Genomic DNA, 12,500 nt, shown 5'->3' with positions numbered 1-12,500 from the left:
CATGTGTGTATGTAGTGGTGCGTGTGTGTGTAGGTATGCGTGTGAGTGTGTGTGTGTGTGTGTATTTGTGTGTGTGTGTGTGTGTGTGTGTGTGTGTGTGTGTGTGTGTGTTCCTGCATGTTTGTTGCACCCAGAGCTACCATTCTCTTTTAAAACATATTTGGAAACTAGTTGATTTAAAGGTTTCTAATGGTGTCACTTATATGTTTCTAGGACAAAAACTAGCAGAGATTGAGATGTTTGGAACAGTTTTTGAAATCCCCAGGGGGGGATTTAGACACCAGAGGGTTAATACCACCATCTACTGGCCGATTGGTGTACAGTCCTGAATGTACACATACATCCATTTATTTTATAGCCCCCCATGGATGAAATTCCACAAAACTTGGCATACTCCCAGAGGGTGTCAGGTTAATCATACACATGAAATTTGGTGCAGTTCATAACATCTCATCTGAAGATAGGGGCAATTAAAGCAATATTACATTGCATTTTCAATTTTTACCATGGGGGTGCAAATCACAAATGACTGGTTATAAGCTAAGTTGATGCAAACTCTAGAGAACAACATACCATACAAATGTTGTCATCCTCGGGGCCACGGTTCAGGTAGTTATGTAGGAATAACTGTAATTTTTGGGCTTCGGGCGGGGGCAGCGCAGGGGGGGAGTGACCCCCGGGGATGAAACGAACATTTTCCATAGAACTCTACTGGGGCTACATGCCCACCAAGTTTCATGCGCTCCGGTGTTACGGTGTCCCGGGAATCGTTGACGAAAAATGACGGGAAAAAAGAATAAAAAAAAAATAAAAAAAAAAACTTTGACAACAACTATATGACCGCTTCGCTAGCTACGCTAGCGGCAGTCATAATAATGACCATCATTCACATCCTCATCACACACCACTCCGTGTTCAGCTCATGTGTGTGTTCTTTCTCTCTGCAGCTCCTGTGACTCTGGATCCCAACACTGCAGCTGTCACTCTCATCCTGTCTGAGGATCTGACCAGTGTGAGACCTGGTGATGAGAAGCAGCAGCTTCCTGATAACCCAGAGAGATTTGATAAAAAAGCTAGTGTTCTGGGCTCTGAGGGCTTTAACTCAGGGACTCACTGCTGGGATGTGGAGGTTGGAGAGAACACACGGTGGACTGTGGGTGTGATGACCGTGTCGGCCCAGAGGAAGGGAGACATATCTTCCAGGAGTGGAATGTGGTATGTGGGGTATAATGGTGCATATGGAGCATGTGCTCCTCCTCATGCCTCCACTACCCTCACAGTGCAGCAGAAACTCCAGAGGATCAGAGTGCAGCTGGACTGGGACAGAGGAGAGCTGTCATTCTCTGACCCTGATAATAACACACACCTACACACTCTCACACACACGTTCACTGAGAGAGTGTTTCCATACTTTAATGGAGGCAGAATCTCTCCTCTAAGGGTTGTGTCAGTGAAGGCCTCTGTGTCAGTAGAGCAGCCCAGTTAGAGCAGAAACTGTCTGTCTGAACAAGAGCCCACATGCAGAGATGGATGGAGACATTTGGGTGTCAGTCATGAGTCACTTACACAGTAACTGCAGTCAATCTAATATCTGACCTGTGAGGCATCGTCTTCTGGGTACTTTGATTTAGTTCAGAATGTTCTGATTCTCCATGTTGAATATCCACTAAAATAATTGCTGGTGTTGTGCCATTTATTACTCTAAGACAGTTTGTCTGTGTTGCTGATTTGTTTGCATGTGTGCATTTTTATGATGGTTTCTGTTGTTCATGTGTGTTTTTCTACACTGCTGCCACAAGCACATTACAACTACAGTGATCTAATATCTGTTCTGTTCTGTGAGGCATCGTCTTCTGGGCACTTGATTTGAATTCCCGATATTCTGTGTTTAGAGTCAAATTACTGCTGATTGTATGTAATTTATTACACTATGATGGGTTGTTATATACAGGTCTGTGTTTCTACACTGCTGCCACAAGCACATCAAAATATCAGATCAGTAAATGATTTTGACATTTCTGTTGAGTGTCTCCTGTTTAGAGCTCAGCTCATTTAGAGGGCCATCTGGTGGACATTGTTGGAAGGCAATGAGCACTGTACACATTGCAACAGTGATATTTGGCTATGTACATTCAAATAAAATAAAATACGTTTTTATTTACAAATTGGGCATTTATATGTACAGTAACACCTATTCTGTGCATACTTGTATATAATTTCATTTACTGATGTCTAGAGGGTCTGGAAGATGAATACTGGAGAGTAAACAACACTAGAGACTGAGAGCACTGCAGTAAACTCAAACTCCTGCACAGCTGAACTCTGATCAGTACAGAAATCCAATAAAATGTCTAGATTTGGAGGTACATAATTTGTGATTGTTAGTGTTGGTTTGTCTCGTCCCTTTATCAGCAGATGAAAGGTCAACTCTACACCAGTAATCCTTGGCCTGTACTGAGGGTAGACATGTTGAAACGTTTAAAGAACCAGAGCAAGAACTGTGTGATGTCCACAGCTGGATGAAGTAGCACTGCTGAAACAATAGCCCAGCAGGCCACCACAACATCTGGTGTGCTGTGTCCATTAGAGCTCACCCACACATGACCAAAGCTGGACATGACAGAGTTGAGAGGTCACCTCTTGTGCTGCACTTGGACACATCATCAGTTCTACCTGGACTCAGGTGTTTCAGCATCAGGTGACCCAGGTGACCCTGTTGGGGTGATGACGCCCCAGCGTGTGTCCTGTGTCCAGGGGTGCCTTCCATGTAACGATTTATATGGCTTCCTTCCTCCCTCGATCCTCGCCCCGGTCATAGCCCCTCCTACTAATGAATTTTGCGAAGGAAACGACGAAGGAATGAGCGGAGGATGGAGGAACGAAGCTTGATGAACTGCGCAAATGAGACGTCCTCGACTGCATACACACCATTTAGCACGTGCGACGTCAGTGTAATAGGGCGGATCCAAAAGACGCGCCGACATCTGTGTGCATGCAACTGGTCAGCTCTTCTGCTGATAAAAAAGGACATTTACAACATTGTGTTTTGAACTCAACACATAACGCATAATTTAAAATCACTAGGTCCGACATGCTGCTTGTTTGTGCAGATACACAAAATGTTTCAATGGCAAATGTTGATAAGGACGTTCAAATAATGAACTTATTGTTCGTTAGGCTACATTTATGTTTCTTCATGAGCCCCTAACATAATCCCACTATAGCTTTTAGCATCAACTTCACACGCCATAAATAACAGACAACATTTCTATATTTCTATATTTTTAAACGTTATACAGGATACGTCATCCATGCGTAGCCACAGAACGCCCATCTCCGAAATAACACTTCCGCGTGGGATGGTCTTATGTTTCCTCTCGTATCGGGATTGCCACCTCCCTCCTCTGTCCTCGGTCTTGCCTCCTCTGGTTGCAATTACATGAATGAGATGTCCTCGTGCCCTCGACTGTGAGCGATTTCCGGTGAACGAGGATCGAGGGAGGAAGGAAGCCATATAAATCGTTACATGGAAGGCACCCCAAGTAGCGTCTCTCCCCTCCTGACCCCCAGCTGCCCCTCTGTGTGTCCAGCACGATGACCTTTGACCTGCGGGCTCCTGTACTGATTGGAGCCCTTATGGTCTGCATGCTTTAGTGCTGTAGTCTACATACTAATACTGATTGGAGTCCTTATGGTCTGCATGCTTTAGTGCTGTAGTCTACATACTAATACTGATTGGAGCCCTTATGGTCTGCATGCTTTAGTGCTGTAGTCTACATACTAATACTGATTGGAGCCCTTATGGTCTGCATGCTTTAGTGCTGTGCAAGCTGGTAAATGTTTGAAGTCCACATGTGATGTGAATGTGCTCCTAGATGTAATGAACAGCACACTCAGGTCTCTGTGAATGAACATGTCATCAGTAGGAACAGGATAGCTGATAAATAAGCACTGCTATTCTGTGTTCTTGCTGATCAGTTAGAGTTCACTGAACCTGCTACTTTGATCCTGACTGAAAGGGACTGAACAACCAGTTCTTTGAAGGAATGTGAAACTGACCAATCAGCTTGCAGCTCCTCTAGACCCCTCCCTCTGACTCACCTGTCCTGAAGGAGGAAGTGAATCTCAGGTACAGACGGCTGCTCTGCTCTCTGCTACACCTGTACTGAACAACACCAGCAGGTGAGAATTAAAATAGATAAGAAATCAAACTGGACATAATGTTTTGGGGAGAGGTTGAGGAGGTCGACATGCCGGTAACATTAGTTAAAAGACGCAGATAATTGATAAACTTTTGATTTTTTTCAGACTTGTGAAAGTGAAAGTAAAGTGGCTGTATTTGTTGTTGGAAAATGGCTTCAAGACTAGAGGAGGAGATATCTTGTCCTGTGTGCACTGAGATCTACAAGGACCCTGTGGTCCTGACCTGCTCCCACAGCTTCTGTAAAGTCTGTCTAGAGCAGTTCTGGAACACCAAAGGATCCAGAGAATGTCCAGTCTGCAGGAGGAGGTCATCAAAGGAACAGCCACCAACTAACCTGGCGTTAAGAAACCTGTGTGAGGTGTACTTACAGGAGAGAAGTCAGAGAGGAGCACTGTGTAGTCTCCATGGTGACCCACTCAGGCTGTTTTGTCATGATGATCACCAGCTTGTGTGTTACTCGTGTCGAGACTCAAGACTCCACAGGAGTCACCAGTTCAGTCCTGTTGATGAAGCAGCAGCTGACCGCAAGGTAAGTCTGATTATTAGTAATGAAATCAGTTTGGATTTGATAATGCACAGGCTCAGCCCACAGCCTAATATTTATTCAATTATTATATTCAGTAAACCTGAATGACCTGAGGAAAGAAACTCCTCCTCAGTCTTGCATTACTGTAAATCAACACTAGGGTGCAGTACTTTCCTTTCAATCTTTTGACGCCATTGTAAAAAGAACAATTAAACTGTTTAAGACTGGATTTGTTTTTCTCCACTTGTCACATTTCAAATACATTAACTGTAACTGTAAATGTTGAAAATAGTTACAGTGATACAAAAGGAAATACAGCCAACCCTTTGGGAAAATGTTCTTTATGTGTTTGTAAAGACAATTGTATCTCACATTTCTCATTTCACGGAATTTGATTTTATTGGTTCTAGGAAGAGCTCAAAATCAAACTAGATCCCATGAAAGAGAGGCTGAAGGCTTTTGAAAAAGCAAAACTCACCTGTGATGAAACAGCTGAACACATTATGGTAAGTGTCACGATCCATATCAAGCATTCATATGTACAGTATATAGGCCTATATATAAAAATATGTCAATCCAATATACTTTCAAAAGTACTTATTGAACTAATTCCAGACTCAGGCCCAGCACACAGAGAAGCAGATCAAGGAGGAGTTTGAGAAGCTTCACCAGTTTCTACGAGATGAAGAGGCAGCCAGGATAACTGCACTGAGGGAGGAAGAGGAGCAGAAAAGTCAGATGATGAAGGAGAAGATTGAGAAGATGAGCAGAGAGATCTCATCTCTTTCAGACATCATCAGAGCCATAGAAGAGCAGATGGGAGCTGGTGACATCACATTCCTGCAGGTAAGAGCAAGGGTTAAATTGGGAATTTTTTTTATGTGAGGGGACTCTCCCCCTGGGAAATTCTTTTGAAAGATAAACAATTTAATGCCACTTGGAGAGTTTTGCGTAAAGAAATTGAGAAATTGAGTCTTACATGATATGTGCAAAACTACGAGGTTAAGAGCCTATACTTTGCATTGTTGTAGCATCATCAGGTAGTAGGGCATTTAGCATTTACATTACTGTTAATCAGTCATCACTTGATTAGGCTACACATTGTTATGATATAAGAAATGACCCATACAACGTGCCTAACACAATGTGCCACATGTCAAGAGAAGTGAGATGCTTCATCAGTAAATCATACAGGAGACACAATGCAGCACATGACATCAGCAACAGCTGAGAAGATTTGGGTCAGTGCAGTCAGTGCTGACCAGATCCACCTCACACACCACAAACTTCTGTCTCTATTCGCATATTATAATTAGCAGCATTGTTCCTTTTAACTAGCGCTTGCGTTTTGGCACACCAGTAGCAGGCTATCCCGGCATGTTTAAGGTTGATTCCTGCTTAATGAAAACTTAAGCCCTAATCTCACCATTCACCTGTGTGCTAGCACTACTATCTATCTAATTGCACCATTCACCTGTCTACTAGCACTACTATCTATCTAATCGCACCATTCACCTGTCTACTAGCACTACTATCTATCTAATCTCGCTATTCACCTGTTTGCTAGCACTATCTATCTATCTGATGATGACTGTTTGGATGATTGATTGACGTTGTGTTGTCTGAGCTGAATTAGCGGAGGACCAGCCTATCTTTACCATTATGTAGAGCCTGAAATTAAACAATATAGTTTACACAGGCCTATTTTGTTTTTAATAGTAGCCTAGTAGTCGGGAAATCGGTTACATGTCGGCAGTCCGACATCCTGCCAGTCCGACATCCCTTTCGTCCGACATGCCGCTATTCAGACATGGTGTTATTCCGACATGCTGCCATTCCGACACATTTTAGTAGGCCTACCCCCATTCCGACAGTTTACAAATCCTATTTTTTTACACGTCAATTTAACGGACCCTATGAGCCCGACGGACGCAAAGAGCGTCAAAAAACACACCCATTCTTCTCTGTTACATTGCTCCGCGATTATTAGTCACAGCGAGATGAGACCTAGGCTATATTGCATGAAAGAGCTCAGAACCGGGGCTTTCCAACGAGACTAGACACGTGTCTGTACGATCAAGTATGCAAATAAAAATAGAATCATTTAAATGAAAGTATCATATTTACAGTCTATATTGCTCTGCGTTCACCCACGCAGCCACTGCTCTCGCTTGAATTACTCCGGGACCAGGCATCGCACCTAACACGCATATCAAATGAAAGAGGAGAAACAGAGCTTTCCATTGATACCAAACACATCGACCCTTTTGTGTTATAGAAACAGACGAAGTGACAAACAAATAAGAATGTCATATAGCTTCGGCTACCGCTATTTCGTTTGATTTACTCGTGAAACCGTGGTTAAAAAGATACGGCTTGCATGTCAGATAAAAGAGGAGAGCTAGAGCTATCCACAGATACCAAATACAACCTTCTAGACCATAAAACAGACGAAGTGACAGCAAAATAATAACTTAATTTAGCTCCATAGTCCGCGAATAATGAGACAGAGAAGAAAACTTGCCATATAGAACTTCCCCAAGTCGTGCACGCAACAGACACATAACCATATCAAGAAGTCTTCACAATGACATTTTAAATATGAATCTCTATTATTTTACACAATTGGATATAGTTATGACAGTATAGCCTATTAATGACCTCATGTCGGAATGGCACGTTGTTTGAAAAAATAGTTAAATACCGCCACTGCGACCATGAAAAAAAAAATGTCGGAGTGGTGGGACTTTCTCCCATAAATTGACATGCCTCCACTACGACAATTAGACATCAATGTCGGAGTGCTGGTATGTCGGAATGAACGGCGGTAACCGGGAAATCGGAAAGTCACTTCTTGAATTCCCTTGGGGATCAATCTCTCTAATGGTTAAAAAGCGTCAGCCAAATGTAATGTAATTGCCTGTGCATGGGTGGTCAGTTGCAAATTAATTGTAATGACTGTAGCTAAGACTTAAAGCAAATTAATCAAAACGTTTGGGGAGCACTGAGAATGCGTTGATTCATCTCAATGTGTTGAGAGTTTAGATGGGAAGGAAAATCACTCTGAGATGAGAATAAGAGGTTTCCATGAATCAAAGAAGAACTAGGTTGTGTGTGTATGTGTGTGTGTGTGTGTGTGTGTGTGTGTGTACAGAATGCCTTCTAGCACTCTAGCCCTTAACCACATAACCTGCATCAAGTGTGATGTGTATGACTACTAGCCTGACTCTCGCCAGACCCTTGTAGTTCCGCCATGCTCCACCAGAGGCGTTTCGCTGAGTTCCACACAAGGGTCTGGACGCGAGGGCAATCCAAACTCGTTCCAGTGATCAAAAAATGATCAACTAATCAGGAGCGCCGAAGCGAGTGTTGTGCTGACATTGATTCTGCTATTTCAACCGTTTTGTCGAATCTATCAAGTATTCATTCTTTAAAAGATTAACAGAGAATAGTTTTGAAGACATTTATTGGTGGCAAGGATGTTTTTACTCTTCTTCCGACCGGGTTTGGCAAGAGCTTGAAGAAGCCTAGCACGTCATTCAAGATAACAGGCAAGTGGTTTATCAAATCACATGCGAGGATGTTTTACAAGGACCCGCCTTCATAAATACATCTCCTATCGAGAAGTCCCAGATCCTTGTGTGAAGCAGACAGCGAACTACAGGATCTGGCGAAAGTCAGGTTATATGACTACCCCCACAGCCACTATACTGTACCTGCCACATGTGAAGGAAATGAAAATGAAATGTGGATGTTGAAATGTACTTTTTTTCTGAGCTAGGACAGGACTGTGTATATTCTGTGTGTGTGTGTGTGTCTTTCTGTCTGTCCCTCCCTGTCCCCGTCTCTCTCTCTCTCTTTCTGTTTGTTTGTTTGTGTGTCTGTGTGTTGAAAATTCATTGGTTGATCATCTATGAATCCACCATTACAGGCTTATCAACAGAATTTACAGAAACAATCATTTTAATCACCTTTTCTCCTTTGTCATTTCACAGAACTACAGCAGCACAGTGGAAAGGTGAGTGATCTGCCTCCTGTCTCTCTCTTCTCTGTGGTTCTGAACCCAAACCCACAGCAGCACTGACTCCTGAATGTTATTCCAGAGCCCAGTGCACACTGCAGGATCCAGAGAGGGTTTCAGGAGCTCTGATCAATGTGGCAAAGCACCTGGGCAACCTGAAGTTCAGAGTCTGGGAGAAGATGCAGGAGATTGTTCAGTACAGTGAGTAGCCTACTGTTTTTAACACACATAATCAAAATAAAAACACAGTAAATAAAATAAATTTTCCATAACTCAAACAAGTAAAACAGAACAGAACAGAACAGAACAGAACCAATTTCCAGTGATCACACTGCCCCTGTGATACAGATGTGGAAATGGAACAGTGTGTGTGTGTGTGTGTGTGTGTGTGTGTGTGTGTGTGTGTGTGTGTGTGTGTGTGTGTGTGTGTGTGTGTGTGTGTGTGTGTGTGTGTGTGTGTGTGTGTGTGTGTGTGTGTGTGTGTGTGTGTGTGTGCGCGCATGCGTGCGTGCGTGTGTGTGTGTGTGTGTGTGTGTGAGAGAGGTTTGCAGTCTGCAGGTTTGGTACCCTGGAGACCCTGGTTTGAGAGCCGGTGGGGTCACTGCTCTCTTCCTTTGCTACACATGGGGTCAGAAGTGGGGTGTCTGCACTCCTTAGAATAATGTGAAATGATATAGAAAGACAGAGGTAGAGGCACACACACACACACACACACACACACACACACACACACACACACACACACACACACACACATACACACACACACACACACACACACACACACACAACACACACACACACACACACACACACACACACACACACACACACACACACACACACACACACACACACACACCACAAGCACACACACACACACACACACACACACACACACACACACACACACACACACACACACACACACACACACACACACACACACACACACACACACACACACACACACCACAAGCACACACGCACACACACACCACAAGCACACACACACACACACACACACACACACACACACACACACACACACACACACACACACACACACACACACACACACACACACACACAGAACAACATACACCATAAGTATATATAATATTCTATACTCATACTCAATATAATGAGCAAGTTTACAATATGCATCAAGAGAGATGGATAGATGGAGAGATAAATTGATAGAGGGATGAAGAGAGATAGAAAGAGGAAGAGGGATATCAAATGCATGAGAATGGTGAGTGATAATCCTCCCTTCCACTAACATCCCTCTCCTGTGAGTCCACTCCTGCAGCTGTGATCCCTTCATACTGATGACTAAAGAGCATTTCACTGTTACTACTTCTCCTGCCATTACACTTGGTAACACCACTATTAATAATGACCATCATTCACATCCTCATCACACACCACTCAGTGTTCAGCTCATGTGTGTGTTCTTTCTCTCTGCAGCTCCTGTGACTCTGGATCCCAACACTGCACACCCACTACTCATCCTGTCTGAGGATCTGACCAGTGTGAGACGTGGTGATGAGGTGCAGCAGCTTCCTGATAACCCAGAGAGGTTTGACTGCGGTGCCAGTGTGCTGGGCTCTGAGGGCTTTAACTCAGGGACTCACTGCTGGGATGTGGAGGTTGGGGAGAACACACTGTGGCAAGTGGGTGTGATGACAGAGTCTCTCCAGAGGAAAGGAGACTACAGCTCCATGAGTGGATGGTGGTATGTGGGGTATGCTGGTGCTGCATATGGAGCACGTGCTGCCCCACAGCCCGCCACTCTCCTCACAGTGCAGCAGAAACTCCAGAGGATCAGAGTGCAGCTGGACTGGGACAGAGGACAGCTGTCATTCTCTAACCCTGATAATAACACACACATACACACTCTCACACACACTTTCACTGAGAGAGTGTTTCCATACTTTGCTATAGGCTGTAATCTCTCTCCTCTGAGTAGTGTACCAGTGAAGGCCTCTGTGTCAGTAGAGCAGCCCAGTTAGAGCAGAAACTGTCTCTGTCTGAACAAGAGCCCACATGCAGAGATGGATGGAGACATTTGGGTGTCAGTCATGAGTCACTCACACAGTAACTGCAGTCAATCTGACATATGACCTGTGAGGCATCATCTTCTGGGTACTTGAATTTAGTTCAGAATGTTCTGATTCTGTATGTTGATATCCACTAAAAGAATTGCTGGTGTTGTGCCATGTACTGTATTGCTCTATGAGAGTTTGTCTACGTTGCTGATTGTTTGCCTGCATGCATTTAGATGCTTGTTTTTCTGTTGCCAATGTATGTTTTTCTACACTAATGCCACAAACACATTACAACTACAGTAAATCTAATATCTGTTCTGTTCTGTGAGGCATCGTCTTCTGTGTACTTGAATTGAATTCCTGATATTCTGTGTTTAGAATCCTCTGAATAACTACTGATTTTATATAATTTATTACACTATGATGGTTTGTTATTCAAGTCTGTGTTTCTGCACTTCTGCCACAAACACATCAAAATATCAGATCAGTAAATTATGTGGACATTTCTGTTGAGTCTCTCCTGTTTAGAGCTCAGCTCATTTAGAGGGCCATCTGGTGGACATTGTTGGAAGGCTAATGACACAGTAATAATAATAATAATAAATTGTATTTATATTGCGCTTTACATCAAATAAATGATCTCAAAGTGCTACAATGCATACACACATACACACACAACAGGATAAAAGTAGCACCATAGAGGAAGTTAAAAGTAGCATAAAATTAGGCTAAAACCAGCATAAAACAGATAAAAAGTATTTAGTTAAAAGCTTTTCTAAAAAGATGTGTTTTTAGGCCTTTCTTAAAAGAATCCACAGTCTGTGGTGCCCTTAGTTGGTCAGGGAGAGCATTCCACAGACTGGGAGCAGCAGAGCTAAAAGCACGGTCGCCCATAGTTCTTAGCTTAGTTCTTTTTTGGTGTAGGAGATGTGATTGTCCAGACCGGAGATGACGTGAGGAGGAGTGGGGGGGGATGAGTTCTTTGAGGTAAGGGGGGGCAGAGCCATGGAGACACTGGTGTGACAGAAGGGAAACCTTGTACTCGATCCTGGACTGAACTGGAAGCCAATGAAGGGATTTGAGGATGGGTGTGTCCCTCACAGTACACATTGCAGCAGTGATATTTGGCTATACATTGAAATAAAATTAGTTTTATTATTTACAAATTGGGCATGTATATGTAACACCTGTTGTATATCATTTCATTTGAGTTACATTTAGTGATGTCATTTCCCCAGAGCTGAAAGACGAGTACTGCCATCTAGTGGTGGTTATTGTGTAACTGCACCCTCTCCTCTCACCTGTGAGGTTTCCAGTAGAACAGCAACACAGCACAGGTGCAGCTGGTTCTGCCTCTGTCTGATCTGAGGTCAGAAATGCTGGAGATTAAACAGCACTAAAGAGACTTAGAGCACTGCAGTAAACACAAACTCCTGTACAGCTGACCTCTGATCAGTACAGAAATCAAATAAAATGTCTGATTTGAAGGTGCATCATTTGTGATGGTTAGTGTTGGTTTGTCTGTGCCCTTCATCAGCAGATGAAAGGTCAACTCTACACCAGTAAGCCTTGGCCTGTACTGAGGGTAGACATGTTGAAACGTTTAAAGAACCAGAGCAAGAACTGTGTGATGTCCACAGCTGGATGAAGTAGCACTGCTGAAACAATAGCCCAGCAGGCCACCACAACATCTGGTGT

General features: G+C 43.4%; 2 protein-coding genes across 2 annotated transcripts in view; both read left to right on the top strand.

The window, feature by feature from the left end:
• Positions 1–2,101, top strand: part of LOC134079040 (E3 ubiquitin-protein ligase TRIM35-like) — a 6,348-nt gene extending 4,247 nt beyond the window's left edge. The window contains exon 5 of the mRNA XM_062535208.1: positions 948–2,101. Within this exon, the coding sequence (XP_062391192.1) occupies positions 948–1,486 (539 nt within the window). The 3' untranslated portion in view covers positions 1,487–2,101. The remainder of the gene's footprint in view (positions 1–947) is intronic.
• Positions 2,102–4,118: 2,017 nt separating this feature from the next.
• On the top strand, positions 4,119–11,417 carry LOC134079135 (zinc-binding protein A33-like). Its single transcript, XM_062535316.1, has 7 exons — positions 4,119–4,182; positions 4,309–4,733; positions 5,141–5,236; positions 5,346–5,576; positions 8,726–8,748; positions 8,834–8,952; positions 10,222–11,417. The coding sequence occupies exons 2-7, from the start codon at positions 4,353–4,355 to the stop codon at positions 10,764–10,766; spliced, it is 1,395 nt and encodes a 464-aa protein (XP_062391300.1). The 5' UTR covers positions 4,119–4,182; positions 4,309–4,352; the 3' UTR covers positions 10,767–11,417.
• Positions 11,418–12,500: the final 1,083 nt, after the last annotated feature.

The sequence above is a fragment of the Sardina pilchardus genome, chromosome 4 (assembly GCF_963854185.1).
Source record: "Sardina pilchardus chromosome 4, fSarPil1.1, whole genome shotgun sequence".
Classification (NCBI taxonomy): Eukaryota; Metazoa; Chordata; class Actinopteri; order Clupeiformes; family Clupeidae; genus Sardina; species Sardina pilchardus.
This window is presented reverse-complemented; position numbering and strand designations above follow the sequence as displayed.

Coding starts and splice junctions, on each gene's coding strand:
- LOC134079135 (XM_062535316.1), top strand. CDS start 4,353: ATGGCTTCAAGACTAGAGGAGGAGATATCTTGTCCTGTGTGCACTGAG. Junction 5,237..5,345: donor AAACAGCTGAACACATTATG/GTAAGTGTCACG, acceptor AACTAATTCCAG/ACTCAGGCCCAGCACACAGA. Junction 8,749..8,833: donor TACAGCAGCACAGTGGAAAG/GTGAGTGATCTG, acceptor ATGTTATTCCAG/AGCCCAGTGCACACTGCAGG.